At 31.7% G+C, this 18,320-nt stretch overlaps 2 protein-coding genes across 10 annotated transcripts in view; one reads left to right on the forward strand and one right to left on the reverse strand.

Moving 5' to 3' along the window:
• The window catches only part of LOC139501660 (uncharacterized), a 34,766-nt gene extending 28,946 nt beyond the window's left edge, over positions 1-5,820 (forward strand). The window contains exons 11-12 of the mRNA XM_071290801.1: positions 867-3,485; positions 4,709-5,820. Of these exons, the coding sequence (XP_071146902.1) occupies positions 867-3,485; positions 4,709-4,956 (2,867 nt within the window). The 3' untranslated portion in view covers positions 4,957-5,820. The remainder of the gene's footprint in view (positions 1-866; positions 3,486-4,708) is intronic.
• Positions 5,821-7,872: 2,052 nt separating this feature from the next.
• The window catches only part of LOC139501606 (coiled-coil domain-containing protein 150-like), a 29,461-nt gene continuing 19,013 nt past the window's right edge, over positions 7,873-18,320 (reverse strand). For 5 of the 9 annotated variants that reach the window (XM_071290723.1, XM_071290721.1, XM_071290724.1 and 2 more), the window contains 7 exons: positions 16,948-17,109; positions 15,474-15,560; positions 14,314-14,393; positions 13,509-13,617; positions 12,732-12,758; positions 10,018-10,164; positions 7,873-9,557 (listed from right to left, as the gene is read on the reverse strand). In XM_071290723.1, the coding sequence (XP_071146824.1) occupies positions 9,507-9,557; positions 10,018-10,164; positions 12,732-12,758; positions 13,509-13,617; positions 14,314-14,393; positions 15,474-15,560; positions 16,948-17,109 (663 nt within the window). In that variant the 3' untranslated portion in view covers positions 7,873-9,506. The remainder of the gene's footprint in view (positions 9,558-10,017; positions 10,165-12,731; positions 12,759-13,508; positions 13,618-14,313; positions 14,394-15,473; positions 15,561-16,947; positions 17,110-18,320) is intronic. The other 4 variants (XM_071290725.1, XM_071290722.1, XM_071290717.1 and 1 more) reach the window with 2 other exon arrangements.

The following is an 18,320-nucleotide window of genomic DNA, read 5'->3' on the forward strand; positions in this document are numbered from 1 at the left end:
ACAACCTTTAGTAGGGTTAGAAATAATGGTTGTAGCTGCCACATCATACATTGGTCAAAATTTAATACAGTGGTCCTGTTATGTCAACTCAATTGTTAATTTTAAATAAAAAAAACATTTTGTCCATCTGATCCATAGACCAATTCATGATTGATATCTAACTAAACATGATTTACATTCTGAAATGAAATTTATTTAAAGAGGAGAAAAAAATTGTGTTACCTTAATTTTATAAAACATGATTTTGTAAGTTATAGTGAACATGTAATTACCTCCCTTGTATGAATTATTTGCAGTTTATAGAATGCCTTATTTATAAAGATTGGTGTTTGAGATTCTGCAACAATAAATATCTTCCTTTCTTTTAAGTGGAGATTTTTTATTCTGTCAATGTAGGAAGATAATTGATATATGAGTTTTCATCAATTTTATTTTACTAATAAATTCAAAAATATTTTTTTTTGAAAGTTATTTTGAATGAAAGCTTTATCAACTAATTTAAGAAAAAATGTAGCTATGATTAGCATCAATTAATAAATCTGTATTGTCTATGGTAGCTTAGAACTGGCTGTCACAATTTTTCATACAAAATTTCATCTGGAGTGATGGAAATATCTGTTGAAACACAGATGAGGCCACAACACAAGCAGAAACTGCTTTTTCAAAATTATGAAGAGTTGTGAATCTTTAAATTACATTCATGTTTTTAATTTATTTGCATTTTGCTACTAATGTGTGTGTCTCATAATTTCATTTTATTTTTTTGTAAATGTTAAAAATGTTTGTGTCTTGTAAAAAAAGTTTTTTTTGTAAATGAAACATTCACTAGTTTATTTTGTTTAATTTCATACATATTTCTATTTTAGGAGGTGGTGATGATAAAGATGGATATGAAATAGTTGCCACTGGAGAGAATGATGACACAGTAGAATCCACCAATGAAGAGACAGATACTCATAACCTTAGTGTGGTCAGTAACGATAACGAACTCATGGAAATTAGAGAGAATGATTTCAAAGATTTTAAAAAACAGAATTCCTTTAACATGTTTAGGTCAGCCTCTAGTCAAGAATTAATAAAGAAGAACTTAGAATCGGGAAGTAAACAAGGATCCAGGACAAATTTACGTCATGCTCGTAGAATGTCAGAACCATCTATGTCCATAGATCTTCAGGAAGAAATGGTCCAACCTCCTTCAGCTAAATATGAAGAGAATTACCCTGATACTGAATTGTATTATGTCGAGGACAGATCTAATTTTACTTTCCCCGATCCTCCAGATGAATCGGAACTTCATAAGATCTTCAATTCAGTTGAGAAGGAGGAACGATTTTATGCACGCTATATGAGAAATAATACAGGCAAAGCTGCCACAGTGGATGGTATGTGGCAAGAGGATAGTCCAGAGCCACAGCATGAGGACATGGTGATAACTGAACGTAACAATAACAAGATTGACTTTAACATCAGTTTTGAAAATGTTCAACAACAGAGCAATCGTAGGTTACCATCAGTGGACGACTCATCTAAACATGCAGTCGAACTGTCAGAAAGTTATCACAGACCTGGACATGAAATGACAAAAACATATGAACTCAAGAACTTCCTTGACAAGTTCAGCCCTCAACCCAGCAAAGAGAATTTACAGTCTCGATCACAAAACAAACAACCATACCATTGGAGTGAATCACAGGAGGACCAGTCTAGAAGTCATGACAATTTACACAATGTTTCCAGAAGGTTATCTTTTGAGGGAAATGTCAAGCAGAATGAAAGTGAGGCTGAGGAACGTAATACACCACAACCTCAATTCATTAGAGGCAGCAGAGAGAATAGATCCAGCGATGGTCAGACAGATGAAATAAAACCTCAGGATATTAAACCTAGTGAGAATGTAGTATCACAGCAAAGAATAGAGGAACCAAACCCACATTATGATGAAGATGATGATGGTCAAATACGTATGGTTCATCGAAAAACTTTCTTGTCTCCACAAAAAAGATTATTACGTGGTTCACCAGGTGGAATGTCTAACCAAAGTGGTGGTACACCAGGAAACATATCAATCCAAAGTCCTCAGACCCCAGGTAACATATCCAGCCAAAGTCATGGTACACCAGGTCATATGTCCAGCCAGAGTCCCCAGAAATCAGGTCACATATACAGCCAAAGTCATGATACATCAGATTACATGTCTAGTCAAAGTCCTCAGAAACAGGCTTACATATCTAGTCAAAACATTGGTACACAACCTAATATGTCTAGCCAAAGTCCTCAGACATCAAACATGTCTAGCCAAAGTCATGGGACACCAGGTTACCTATCTAATGAAAGCCATGTTACCCCTTCTAATGTGTCTAGCCAAGGTTTCATATCGAACCAAAGCCGTGATACACCAGATCAAATATCGAACCAAAGCAGTATTACACGAGATCAAATATTTAACCAAAGTCGTGGTACACCAGATGAAATACCTGCCCAAAGTCGTGGTACACCAGATGAAATATTCAACCAAAGTCCTCACAAAACAAGTTACATGAACAACCAATATCGTAGTGTACCATTTAACATCACAACTCAAACTCCTGCAATATCAGGTTACACTTCTATTGAAAGTCATAGTACACCTGATAACATGTCTAGCCAACCTCCTGCATCACCTGATTACATGCCTGGTAAAAGACCTGCTACACTAGGTCAGATAATCGGCCAAAGTTCTGCCACACTAGGTCGCATGTTTGGCCAAAGTCCTGAGACACAAGTTCCAGTATCTAGATACAGTAATAGCACATACAGTAATAGCACACTTGATGACATCAATCAAAGTCATGAAACACTAGGTCGCATGTTTGGCACACTTGATGACATCAATAATGAAAAAACCTGGATGACTGAAAGTGCACAACGTCATCTGAATAATCAAAGTCAAAGTGAACCTAATCAAATGATTGACCAAAGCCATGGTTTAACAAGTTTGAGATCAATCCAAAACCGTGGTTCACTAGGCACCAGTAGAAACAAAGGGACGACAGATACGTATCAGTTTGGAGAATATTCTGATGACATGGTTTATAGGTCCCCAAACAAAATAAGACAACGTCCAGGACAAGAGTTAGAACCTATAGAGATAGAAGTTGAGATAAAACGGAACTATACAAACAATGTTGGCGACACACCAGGATTACCACCAATGTACTTAACATCAACACCAAACAAAACAGAGAATTATGAACATGTGGTGACTGAGGAGGAAGAGGGTGTTTTCCATCAAAGAGAGACGTATGATACAGATAACAAGTCAAACAATGAAAGAAATGAGTTCTTGAAGGAGATTCATGATGATATATTTCAGTGTATCATTCAGACAAATGATTCTGGTAAATTGGACATCAATGCTGGGCGAGTGGAGGATGATGATAATTGTCAACCCGGGCACCAGTTGTCACCTATCAGTGAAGAAAGTATGGAACAAAGAAGCTCAGGAGGTTAGAAATTAACAATAACCATAGTAACATTTACAATTCTTTTCAGAATTTATATGAATTTTACTTCAAACTCAAAGGTGTCACTGTCTCAGACAATTTTGAAAAACATTGCCAGTCAAATAATTTTAAGTAGTAATGCCCCCTGGAATATGAATAATATGGAAAATACCGTTGTAAGCTCTGTCTATCTAGATTTCTTCTGGGATTTTTATAAAACCAAATCTACTGATTATATCAGCAAATGTTCAAGACAAGTTCAAATCAGTGCTGATCAATCAGTTTTACCTTCATTTTGAAATTATAAGAACATTGCACTGTAAGCAGTCTCACACCTACATAGAAGTTTTGTTCTTTGAAAGAGAAATTTTACTAAAATTTACATTGTAAGCTCTCACATGCACGCTTTCATTTCTTGTATGATTTTTCTGTAAAAGTTTGAAAGAACAAAATGATATATATTGAAGTTATTGCCCTTCCACACATATTATTGAGCTGAGATCTAAATTAATAATGATATTTTTTTTTAAATAATTTGCCAAAATGTTGTTTATGTCATGCTTTTTCAAAAATAAAAGTAAAAGTTACGGGTGAGGGAGCTTTTTATTCAAGCAACATGTTGTGCAAAATTATCAGATTTTGTATATCTAAGCTCATACATTGTATAGAAAAACTAATTTTATGAGATAGAAAGTAAATGATAGAACTTTAAGATAAAATATAAGAAGATAATTCTTATAATGTGCTTTTAGAATATAAATATAAAATAAGAAACATTGGATCACATGACTTGTTTCTTTCTTTCAAAACAGTATAAGTGAATTCCAGACCTGTTCCTTTTTAAAAGTATTGTTACCTCCCCTTATAATTTTGGCAAATTTGAAGAAAGAAAAAAATGATACAAAAAAGTGCGTTATTGTTTTAATGCAGTGAATAAAATACTACAAAACACACACTTTTCTTCATTTAGCTTCCATAACCAATGAATTAGAATCTTCTCTCAAAATTTGTATATTTTATTAAAGTCCTAAACAGATTGTGGTATAAAAGATGTCCCAGTAGACAGCTGATCTTAACATTAAATAAAATACAATATTATGTCCTGGTGGAAGTGACAACTGTCACAAAAATTAAGTTACTGTCCTAAAACATTCAAAAGTAAATTTTTAAATACATATTCCTCAGAAAATATCTGATTAACAATGTCAACTGCTCTTTTATTTCAGAATTTGCACAGACATTATCTAGGCAGTCTTCAGAAGAAATTATAGTCCCAAGACTTGTACTAGACGACGAAGAGAATGAGATAAGTCTTGACCAGTTGTCAATCCAGGGCAATGACCAGGACTCAACAATCCAATACAATAGCAGTAGATCTATATCATCTCAAGCCTCTGCATCAGATAGTGCCTCATCTTCAGTGGCAGAAGACATAGACTCATCGCACTCATATTTCCAAACTCCAGAACAATGACTGAATTTGGGTTACAAATGATTTCTTAAACTTAAAAAGTTAAACACCATCAGCATCTATGTCACAATGTACAAATAATTTCTCCTCAAAAGAAGAGAGCATGACATTAAAAATTAATATATTGTAGTATAAACATTACCTTTAAGTGCTCTAGGATTTACTTTAGTCCTCACAAGTCATAGAAAATTGACTTTTAGTTCAAACTTAAATTATGAGTCAACAAATTAGAGTTCATTGTATATATATATTTATGTCTATCAATAGTATCACCATGGTATTAGTTTTTGTTATATTTGTGCTCCATATGATCCTACATTGTTCCTGTCAGTGATCCTTACATTTCCACCCATATTGACAAGATATCAAAGATGTATTTACATAAAACAAAACGTTTATATTCAACTGCAAATGAATGGAACAAATTTTGTTTTTCTCTGAAATAAAAGATTTAGATTTTGTGGAATGATCAGTTGACAGTCTGTCAGGATTGGATTGACCCCCATACATCTGAAAAATTATATTTTTTTTTGAAAAATGAAAAGTTTTATTGTTAATTTTGAGGGCCTCAAAAGAAGAAGGAATCTTCATGATGATAAAGATTTTTATAGTTCAGTTTTGGGGGATTCCTAATTGACATATCAAGGTCACATACTTTTTAAGTAAGAATTCAAGGAAAATTTAAAATTCAATTATAAAAAAGAAAAGCTGATTACTCATATTTTAATGTATAAATGCCAATTACTTATAATTTGACGTAATTTTTTAAATATCTTATATATATATATTTGTTGTAACTGTAAAATATATTATGTTTGTTAGTTTTATTTATGAAATATGTTAATAAATTTTAATTGATCTCCTCTTGATATTTGCTCACTTTTTCTCCCAACAACGATTGCTTTAAATGATTGAACCATCTTTGAACAATAGCAGTTCAATCTATCTTTTATCAAATTTAACAAGAATAAGAGAAAAGATTTGCTTCACAATATAAAATATCGTCCTTCTATCCAAACAGAATTATCAAAAGATGAGTTCTGCCACGTGTATCTCTTCTAAATAAGGAACAAAGAATAAGAGTAGCACATGCAGACACAAGCTTCTTTACAAGAATAAGCCATGCCTAAATTATATGTAAACTAACAATAGCTGACCAATTGCTTATGGTAATTGAAAAACAGACCAAAATACAAAATAAGGTCAAGGTCAGATGAACTGGACAGACTGATATGTACCGGTTAATATCATTCCATACACCACATACAATCGACTTCTGAAATTGAGATGTTGCAATGAGGCCATCAGAGTATATTCATTTCAAATATGTGAGCTTCACTTTGTAAAACTACTCTGCACAGCACATCTCATGAAATATGAACATAATTAATTGTATCTAGTGACTCATTTGTCATTCAAGATGGCTGCCAGAACCACAAATTTTTCACATATCAGACAATTATGTTTGTAAACAAGTGTAAGTCATTATGTGTTTCTTTATTCTACATTGGCTAGAGGTATAGTGGAAGGGTTGACATCTCAAAAACATATTTTACCCTGCTGCACTTTTGGGCCTGTCCCAAGTCAGGAGCCTCTGGCCTTTGTTAGTCTTGTATGTTTTTAATTTTAGTTCATTTATGTTTTGGAGTTTAGTGTGATGTCCATTTTCACTGAACTAGTACACAATTTTATTTAGACCAGCTGAGGACCACCTCTGGGTGCATGATTTTCTCACTGCTTTTAAGACCCATTGGTGGCATTCAGCTGTTTATCTTCTCTATGGTCAGATTGTTGTCTCTTTGACATATTCCCCATTTCAATTCTCAATTTTATTAGCCTTTCAGGAGATGTGTATTTATTTCTGATGAATACTCATAAAATATGTTCACCTCCTCAGAAATGATTGATGAACATCTTTAAGTCTAACTTTCTCAAAATATTTATGTCAACCAATAAAATGAAAGTGGTCTTTCTTATTCAGTCGTTGAACCATGAAAGTCATGAGTCTGTCTTCCAGTGGTTGTTTGTTGTTGTATATCATGGTTTTCATGTGTTGTTTTGTGCATCATTCAGGTTTGTTGTTTTGTTATGTCCGAACCTTTTGAGCTTGCTGTAGGATGATGGTTTTGTTCATTGTTGAAGGTCGATGCCACTACTGGTGGACATTTTGTCCCCGAGGATGTCACCAGCCCAGTAGTCAATGAATATAAATAATGTGGTCATTTTTACAAATTTCCTGTTACAAAACTTTGAATTTAAAAAAAAACTAAGGTCTCTGTTGGTTATTTGTTTCAATAGTATTCATCTTCATATTTAACAAGGATGACACAAGAAATTTATTATGCCCCACCTACGATAGTAGAGGGGCATTATGTTTTCTGGTCTGTGTGTCCGTTCGTCCGTCCTTTCGTCCGTTCGTTCGTCCGTCTGTCCCGCTTCAGGTTAAAGTTTTTGGTCAAGGTAGTTTTTGATTAAGTTGAAGTCCAATCAACTTGAAACTTAGTACACATGTTCCTTATGATATGATCTTTCTAATTTTAAAGCCAAATTAAACTTTTGACCCCAATTTCACGGTCCACTGAACATAGAAAATGAAAGTGCATGTTTCAGGTTAAAGTTTTTGGTCAAGGTAGTTTTTGATGAAGTTGAAGTCAAATCAACTTGAAACTTAGTACAAATGTTCCCTATGATATTATCTTTCTAATTTTAATGCCTAATTATATTTTTTATCCAATTTCGTGGTCCATTGAACATGGAAAATGATAGTGTGAGTGGGGCATCCGTGTACTTTGGACACATTCTTGTTTTTAAAGTTACTTTGAAAAAATTTTGAATGGTGAAAAAGCAATTATTCAAGGTAAAATATTTGGGTAAATAAGATAAATGAAATTTTTTGGCAAATTTGAAGTAACATTCAAACAAATTTTATATCATGTTTAATAATTCACTTTAAATCTAGTACACAAAATATAAAAATAACTATTCTGACATATAAAAATGCATGTGTATAAAAGTGAACACAACTTTAGCACAGAAATATTCAATAGTCAAAACTAAGACTGCAATTTATTCATTTTATCTAACTAAAGGATTTAAAAATAAAATGACATCCAAAAGTTTGGTAAAAGGTGAGAATTATAAATGATGCATTACAGTTATGTTTTTATCATATTAAGTTATCTCCCCTTAATTTTGGATAGGACTTGAATTTTTTTGTACTTGTATGAAAACTGCAGTCTAAGTTTTGTCTGTTGAGGAATGTTATCACAGATATAAGTATTCACTACCATGTATATCCAATATTTAACACACAAAATACACACATATTGCATTCTAATGCATATTTCATTCTAATGAAAATAGTAACTAAATAAATACTGGCTTGTAAGGTCATCTTCTATATTAATATCCTACTTAAAAAGTTTATGTCATTCTCTTAGTAATAATATTTGTGAAATTAAAATGATCTCCTGGTAGATCAATATGTTCTGATACCTTACGGCTTGCTTTTGAGAGAATTTCAGTTAAATTTGTATCTGAAACTAGATTAGGACTTACAAAGTATGAGTTTTAAAGATTGTATTAAAATTAAATAATTTTTTTTATTCCAAAAATAGTTTTAAAACAGCCATGGAACTAGTGATTTCCATTTTAAGGAAAGAAGAACTGATGCATAAAAGTATGTATGCAAAATTGAAACATATTTTCATCTGAAGGATATATGCTGTCTAACAATCTAAAATAAATTGACTGCAAAATTTAAGATTCTTTTTATAAAATGCTTCTTGAAAAAAATAATTCCGTCTTATCAAAATTGATCACTACAAGCATACATATCACTCACATAACAGTTTAATATCAGACTTATGTTTTTGATTCAAAACAATTTCAAGTTTAATAATCCTTCAACAATGAAATCATCAACCAGTTATACAAATTAGCAACCAATACCAGTAAAAAAAAAATAGGCACATATGGTATTCATGTTGAAATGTGATATTTCTCAAGACAATAAAATTCATTCAATAAATCTATGGATAGTATCTAGCGTATGAAGGAATACATGATCACAGGCCAATCTTGGAGGTATATAGATCTCTGATCATTCACTGTCTTGTCAGAAATCTTAGACATGTGTCATTTCTTCTAATGAGGTCTGGGGATCTATATAATATACAGGACTACATTTAGGTGAGTTTTATACACTCTTCATTAAGATAAATATAAAATGATCAGTATAATAATTGTCTGGCAGGTGCATCTTATGGCAGCTGTTTTATAAACCAAATTGATTCAATGATACTAACATTCATTAAATTCTGAAACAGATTCCTTTAAAAGTCAAAATGTTTGCAGTAAAAATAAATCCTGTTCATTTATTTGAATTCTCAAAGTAATACAAATCCCTTAAGTTTTCATTATATAAATCTCTGTTATGATGATAATGTACACAATTATTAACTGAGGTCAAAGTTCATCAATCAACCTGATTTTCAACCAATAGTATTAAAGCACTATGTTAGTAGTCCAGTAGAATGCATTGATTCTGAATATCACTGATTAAATTCTTTAAGTAAACATTCCATTTGGCGAACACTGGCTTCCTGAAAATGACAAAAAGAAATTTACGCATTAGCAGTCCAGTAGAATGCATGCATTCACAATATCACTGATTAAATTCTTTGAGTTGATATTCATTTTGTTGAACTTTTGATTCTCGAAAAAGAAAAAGAATGAAAAAAGGTGAAGAATATATCCGGCATAGATGAAGATTTAAGAACAGTTGAACTCTTTGACTATGTAAATTTTTAGATTTCCTGTTTGCTACATGAACCATGAATATTTATTAGTTAAAAAGAAAACTAACTACTTTTAAAAAAAATCGTTTTTTCTGTAATATTTATGCAACTTGTTCTCGTGAGATTATTGGTTACAGGTATTTGATATGTTATTGTAGTTTCTGGACCTTTAACTTATATTCAGCCTTTATCCTTCTCTCTTTGTAATTGTTGTAGTTCCTTGACCTTTGACTTATGTTCAGCACATGTTTTAAAAGATACTTACTTTATAAGCTCCATGTTTCATCTCTAGATATTTATTATGGTCCTTCTCTTTCTGTAATTGTTGTTGTAGTTTCTGCAGCTGGTGTTTGGTCTCATTGTCGGCCACATTAGCATAGTCAGCAAGACGACTTATACTCTCTCGACTATTCTGTTACAAATAAAATTCAAAATTTTCATCACAAATTAGTTTTCTTCTAAGTCAATAAATGTAATCCTTTAAATTTTGATTATTTAATAATGATATTAGTATAATTCCATAGGCCTTAGTGGCTGTGTGGTCTAAGTCCAACTTATGTATCATTAGACTGTCAACAAGGAGAGTGTGAGTTATCCTACACATGGTAGGTGCGTTCAACTCCATTCTTTTCTGACATAGGTTGTGGTTCTCTCTAGGCTATCTTGCCTTCACAACAAATAAATAAGACTAACGAAATAGGGCAATAGTGCTAAAAGTGTTAAACACCAATCAATAGCATGATTTGGATATTGATGTATGTACTTTCCCTAATTTATTGAAATTGTTGCACCCGTCCCAAGTCAGGAACCTCTGGCCTTTGTTAGTTTTGTATGTTTTTGTTAAGTCTAACTCATTTATATGTTTTGGAGTTAAGTGTGACTTTCATTTTTGCTGGATTGATGTACATTTTTATTTAGGGGCCAGCTGAGGCCCACCTACGGGTCAGGGATTTTCTCGCTGCGTTGAAGACCCTTTGGCTGTTAACTGCCCTTTGATCGGGTTGTTGTCTCCTCAACATATTCCCCATTTCCATTCTAAATTGTATGCAGGTACTAAAATGATGCAGAATAGAAAGAACAATAAAAGAAATATCATACATAGAATTTATGATGAAAAATTACATCAGAGTGAAACATAATAGTAATATATTCTCTACAAAAATACAGTTCCTAGAGACAAAACTAAAAAAACAACTAAACTACATCTTGTACAGTAACTAAATAACTCTACTGGTGGGGTTTCTACTGTTCTAGTAATCATACCAGAATCAAGGATTTTTGAAGAAAAATTAAATTCGCTTTTTTGAAATTACAACTGAATCTACTAGCATGAAGCCTCGTCATTACTATGCAATAATATATTCACAACACAGATAAATATAGAGAGAAATAAGCAACATCTTGTCGTTATTGTTATATAACTTTTTGGTATAATGTATGGTCTTATGACCATTTTAATGTATAGATCATATGAAGTTGTTTTTATCTTTACATCTACTGAACAAATGTATCACAACAACAAACACACCGTAAAATACAACACACTACCTTAAAATACAACACACTACTGCAAAAGAACCACCACAGAACTGTTTCAGAAAAATCTGTGACAGAGATTTAAGATATTTAAAAACAAGAATGTGTCCACAGAACACGGATGCCCCACTCAAACTATCATTTTCTATGTTTAGTGGACCGTGAAATTGAAATAAATTCTCTAATTTGGCATTAAAATTAGAATGATCTTATCAAAGGGAACATGTATACTAAGTTTCAAGTTGATTGGACTTCTACTTTATCAAAAACTACCTTGACCAAAAACTTTAACCTGAAATTTGCACAATCATTTTCTATGTTCAGTGAACCGTAAAATTGGGGTCAAAACTATAATTTGGCATTTAAATTAGAAAGATCATATCATAGGGCACATGTATACTAAGTTTCAAGTTGATTGGACTTCAACTTCATCAAAAACTACCTTGACCAAAAACTTTAACCTGAAATTTGCACTATCATTTTCTATGTTCAGTGAACCGTAAAATTGGGGTCAAAACTATAATTTGGCATTTAAATTAGAAAGATCATATCATAGGGCACATGTATACTAAGTTTCAAGTTGATTGGACTTCAACTTCATCAAAAACTACCTTGACCAAAAACTTTAACCTGAAGCGGGACAGACGGACGAACGAACAGACGGACGAACGGACGCACAGACCAGAAAACATAATGCCCCTCTACTATCGTAGGTGGGGCATAAAAATATTCTTCATAATTAAACTCAATTATCTCAGAAACACTGAACACCAAGATCACTATCAATTGGGATTGTTAACCATATTATTCGAATAGGATCAGTAATTAATGTTTCCCTAAAGTTTGGTAAAATTTTCCTCCTTAACAGAATTTCTTCAGCATTATTTAATTCACTATTGAGATTGTCTATTCTAGCAGAGATGCCTGCCATATTTGATAGCAGTTAGTGTTTCAAAGTTATTTCTATGTGTTTTTAATATGAGTGAACCAGACCACATTTGACAATTTTTATTTTTTTTCATAATTTTTTAAAGTTAAAAGTGCAATGTTGTGCAAACAAAAAGGTATAAGCGCATAAAGGGAGGTAATAGATTGTGAAAAAAAATGGTACAAAAAATTATAAAAATACAGCAAACAGGCAACAAGAATGTAAAGAGAAGTGAGTTATGAAAATTGACATGATGAATTAACCGGAACTCCTGTATAATAATAATCATGTGACTTCAATCCATTGATTGTGAAATAAACTAAATTCTTTGCAAGTTACATCAAAACACTAAGCCTATCATCTTGCAACTAATCCTTTAATATGTAGCACAATAGAGAACTATGTGAACTAGCTGACAATTAAAGCTATTTACATGAACATTGATTTGTGATGACAACTAAGAATGGTGCTAGGTTAGTACAGTGCAGTGTAGATAGGAAAATATAAAAATATACCATATTATTTCTCCTTTTGTCAACCTCCTTCAAAACAAATATTTTGGATTTAAGTTGATACATAAAATACTAAAGTATTGTTTAAATTATCCAAAAATGAATTGGTGTGTACAATAAAAGACTCATCTTTACATAGTTTAACTATAAATTGTATATCTTTAGGAAAATTAAACTTAAGTGATTCATCAATATATCTGAATTAATATGTCGTCAAATTCTATGATTCTATTGAATGCTTCCTTGTATTGCCATTTTCTATTTATTTTATACATATAAAAACATTGTTCAATAGAAAACTGAATTTGATTACACTACTCAGGAAGTAAACCCAGTTATCATATAATGAGTACCTCTAATTCTTGTATAACGATTATATCGAATTATCTTATAATCATGATAATAAATACATCTTATCATTGTAGGAGTAGTTATCAAATAACTAGTAAACCTAATTATCATAAAATGAGTACATCTTAATATCGTATAATGAGTAAATATAATTATTGTACAAAGAGTACATCCATTTATCGTTTGGTGAGTATATCTTATTATCCTAATACAAGTACATTCATTTATCATATGGTGAGTACATCTAATTATGGTATAATAAGTACTTCCATTTATCGTATGGTGAGTACATCTAATTATGGTATAATGAGTACTTCTTTATATCGATTAATGAGTACATCAATTTAAAGTATAATGAGCAAAATCCCAATATTGTAAAACGATTTAATATCATTTTGTAAGTTTTTATTACTAAGACATCAGCCTCACCCTGATCATTGCTTTAGCCTTTTCTACAGCAGCATGAGCCTTTAACTTCTCTTCGTCTGCTTTTCTTTTCTGGTCTTCTGTATCTTGTACTAAATCTTCCTGCTTTCTTCTGTTCAATTAACATAGTTTTCAAAAATTCAATTTTTAAGACATTGAAATCATAAATAGTTTTTAATCATTTTCATATTTTGTATGTGTATGATGCTTTGTTTTTTTTTTTTTTTTTTTTTTATTTATATCCATTCTTAGATTCGTGAAAATCTTATCAGAGCTGATGTTTAGATATTTATACCATGTTGAATTCAAAATTCAAATAAAATTTTCTATCTAGATATCAACAGTTTAAAGGTAGAAAAAACAAATGAATCTCTTTTCTGATGAACAGTTAACAAAATAAGCATATATGAAAAATTTGGAAGTATTATGATTTGCTGCATTTTTACAGAATGTTAACTCTGTGTACTATCATATTTTTTTGCCACAATATCATTAAAAAAATAATTTCAAAAAGAAATAATTCTGATTTATTTTGATAAACCAACTCCCTGTTGAAGACGTTATGTTGACCTATAATGGTTTACTTTAATATTTTGTGACTTGGATATAGAGTTGTCTCATTGGCACTCATGCCACATCTTCCTATATCTATGTGACTTCAAAACAATTGTGTTTTCGAAAAAAAGTCATTTTTATATAAAATATATATAACATAATATGAATTGTTCTCTTTGTTTTTTGCTAGAATAGTCAATGTCTGGTTTCAAATCGTCCCTCTTATTGAACAACAAAGAATATTTGTACATACTTAGAAGTGACCAACTCATTCTGTAGTTTTTCAAACTTGTTTCTAAACCAGTCGTGGGCATCTTGTAAATGTACAGAGATCTAAAAACAAAAACATATGTATAACAAGCAATAAAGTCATTGTCTTTTTTTTATCGTACTATTTTTTCAATTTATCAACCATGCAAAAAAAAAAGAACTGACTTTTACTCCTAATTGAGTGAAGAAGATGATTTTAAAGTCTGTGTCGAACGGGAAATAAATATTTATGAGCCTGTCGTTAGATAGGACAGGGTTTTAGTTGGAAATCCCTTTGAAAACAAATAAACATTATTTATGCAGACTTGTATGACTTTTAAAGTTGCTATCTTGTTTGTCAGAGTCGATGTAACCCGGCCTGCATATGTACTCTTAATAGCAATATATTCATTTAGATTCATAAAATTAACTTTTGTAAGTAGTAATTTAACATGAATATATTCTGTTTTAAAATATGTAAACTTTCATCTCCCTTTACATAATTTCATCAGGAAAATTAAACATTAAGTAAAAAAATAATTTGCATAGTTTGCTGAAAGGACTACTAAAAATATAGTATCCATGAAAATAAAACAATTATGATTTTCTCATTCCCTAAGTTACCTCTGACGATTACGATTTTCTCATTCCCTAAGTTACCTCTGACGATTACGATTTTCTCATTCCCTAAGTTACCTCTGACGATTACGATTTTCTCATTCCCTAAGTTACCTCTGACGATTACGATTTTCTCATTCCCTAAGTTACCTCTAACGATTACGATTTTCTCATTCCCTAAGTTACCTCTGACGATTACGATTTTCTCATTCCCTAAGTTACCTCTGACGATTACGATTTTCTCATTCCCTAAGTTACCTCTGACGATTACGATTTTCTCATTCCCTAAGTTACCTCTGACGATTCTCTCATTCCCTAAGTTACCTCTGACGATTCTCTCATTCCCTAAGTTACCTCTGACGATTCTCTCATTCCCTAAGTTACCTCTGACGATTCTCTCATTCCCTAAGTTACCTCTGACGATTCTCTCATTCCCTAAGTTACCTCTGACGATTTTCTCATTCCCTAAGTTACCTCTGACGATTACGATTTTCTAATTCCCTAAGTTACCTCTGACGATTACGATTTTCTAATTCCCTAAGTTACCTCTGACGATTCATCCTGAGCTTCCTTTAATCTATTTTCTGTCTCTCGCCTCATTCTGTCGATATCGTCTTTCTGTTTTACTGTATGCTGTAATATAAAGAAAATCTTAAATAATCTAAAGCAGTTTGTTCAGTTTTCTATGTTGTGTTTCGGTGTACTGTTTGTCTGTCAGTCTTCTTCCTTTTATGACGGATGTTGTCAGTTTATTTTTAACTTATGAGTTTGAATGTTCCTTTGGTATCTGGCGCCTCATTTTTCTGGATCAATTTAAACTATATCTTACATAATTATTATACGGTGCAATGGTGCAAATACGTTTTTATGGACGTGATGTTATAAATGAAGAACAGTTAATATATTGAGCAGGCTTGTCAAAACATGGAATATAATACTTAGTTAGTAAAAAGTTAAATACATGATAAACTCTCCATGTTTGGAGAAACTCTCACACCTTTTTAAATTTCCTTCTTACGTGTAGATTTTGCATTTTAATCAAATAACCAGAAGCAGCACTTCTAAGTCTCACATCAATATGTCAAAGCTGTTTTAACTATACATGTATATGAAAGAAAAATTCCATGTTATGTGAAAATTATCATGTAAAAAAACCAAAAAACTGCGCCCATTTGGAAATGGGGGATAGGTTGATTTTGTGAAAATATCAGTTTAATAGCCCTTAGACTACATGTCTTAATAGAGATTCAGTAAAATCAAGTATCCCATCAAATGTCAACAGGAGTCTAGATTTTTTTCTCTGACCAGTGAATCTTGCCAGAATTTTTATGAAACCAATATAAAATAATTATATATTTTTCATAAATTGATTTTTAAAAGTTATCTCAAAGCATTTTTCATGCATTCTATATAAAAGCCTACATACTGGCATTTCAGACATTTTATGATAAGAGCTTTAACTCAAAATAAATAAATTTGGTGTATTTACTGTCTTCTGATTGGTTAAAAGTATTACTTTTATTTTCAATGTTGTCAATTTTTATGGAGACACGCCGACTCTGACGTTGTGTATTCATACACCAAGTCACCAACATGTGTTTACGTTGTTATTGTTAATAGAAATAATATGAAAAGTTCTTTTAGCTGTATTTTTTATAGAAATTTATTTATAATGATTGGCAATAATTTATTTTGAATTTATTGAACCATAAAATTTATTTTTCACTCTTTACATTTTACAGAATCTGCTTCACGGGTTATTCAATGTTAAGAGTCAAAAATTAGTTTTATGGTTCAATAAATTCAAAATAAATAATAACTATTCATTAAATGATTTCAAAGCAAACATTTTTCAAACCTTTTAAATCTTTTAAGATTCATAAATTCCATTTCAGTTGTATTTTAAATGTGTTAATGAATTTCACATATATAAGAAGATGTGGTATGAGTGCCAATGAGACAACTCTCCATCCAAATCACAATTTATAAAAGTAAACCATTATAGGTCAAATTCTCCTACTTCATATTTGCGTTTATTTTCGTGAGATACTGTCCGTTCTTTCTCCAGTTCCACCTCTCGTTGTTGAATCAATAAATTAGTCTCGGCCTGATTTTGTGCCAGTTGTCTAAGTTCCACCTGAAGAGAGGCAATCTGGTTCATAAAAGTGTTTATCATTTCACCCTGAAAAGCAATGAAATGGGTGTTAGTAAAAACAGCAAGCAAACCAAGATTATTGATTTTGAATATATTGAAAACAAACCAAAAAAACAACAAGTAATACAAAATATGTCTATATATTTGTGGGGAAATAAAACCTGTATATTTAGTGAGCATCACTCTATTAGTAAATTTAAAAGACTTTCAAAAATATGTAAATATGTATTTAAATAATGACAATACTAAACACATTTATTCTAAAAACAGTTGTTGGCATGACACGGGTTATGTTCTTCTCATATATGTTATGATGGTATGATACTAAACCCCTAACGGGAAGGATTGTGCCTGATGTTCATATGATGAAATCATAATCTTTCAGTCAGTTTAGTTGAAGTCTGGAGCTGGCATGTCAGTTAACTGCTAGTAGTCTGTTGTTATTTATGTATTATTGTCATTTTGTTTATTTTCTTTGGTTACATCTTCTGACATTAGACTCGGATTTCTCTTGAACTGAATTTTAATGTGCGTATTGTTATGCGTTTACTTTACTACATTGGTTAGAGGTATAGGGGGAGGGTTGAGATCTCACAAACATGTTTAACCCCGCCGCATTTTTGCGCCTGTCCCAAGTCAGGAGCCTCTGGCCTTTGTTAGTCTTGTATTATTTTAATTTTAGTTTCTTGTGTACAATTTGGAAATAAGTATGGCGTTCATTATCACTGGACTAGTATATATTTGTATTTGTTTAGGGGCCAGCTGAAGGACGCCTCCGGGTGCGGGAGTTTCTCGCTACATTGAAGACCTGTTGGTGACCCTCTGCTGTTGTTTTTTATTTGGGCGGGTTGTTGTCTCTTTGACACATTCCCCATTTCCATTCTCAATTTTTTGTAAATACTATAGGGTTAAAGGTGAGTTTTTGACAATCCAGGAAATATTGTGTTTTAACAGAGTTCAGGACCAGAATTATACAAGCTGCTGTCCCAAAAAGTTCTGCAATTTGCCAATGAGCAAAGGGGCAATGTCTCACTTTATTTTTTTACTAATTGTGGCGCTATTTCAATCAAAGTTGACATCTACCACAACTAATATATTAGTGATAAGTTTTTGAAGAAATCATCATAAAAATGACAAACAATCAAAACCAGTTTAGGTCAGAATATCCTTTATTTATTTTACCTGATAAGACACAAATTAAAAAGAGTTACATTTCTTTTTTTTTTTACAATTTTCTA

The sequence above is a fragment of the Mytilus edulis genome, chromosome 13 (assembly GCF_963676685.1).
Source record: "Mytilus edulis chromosome 13, xbMytEdul2.2, whole genome shotgun sequence".
Classification (NCBI taxonomy): Eukaryota; Metazoa; Mollusca; class Bivalvia; order Mytilida; family Mytilidae; genus Mytilus; species Mytilus edulis.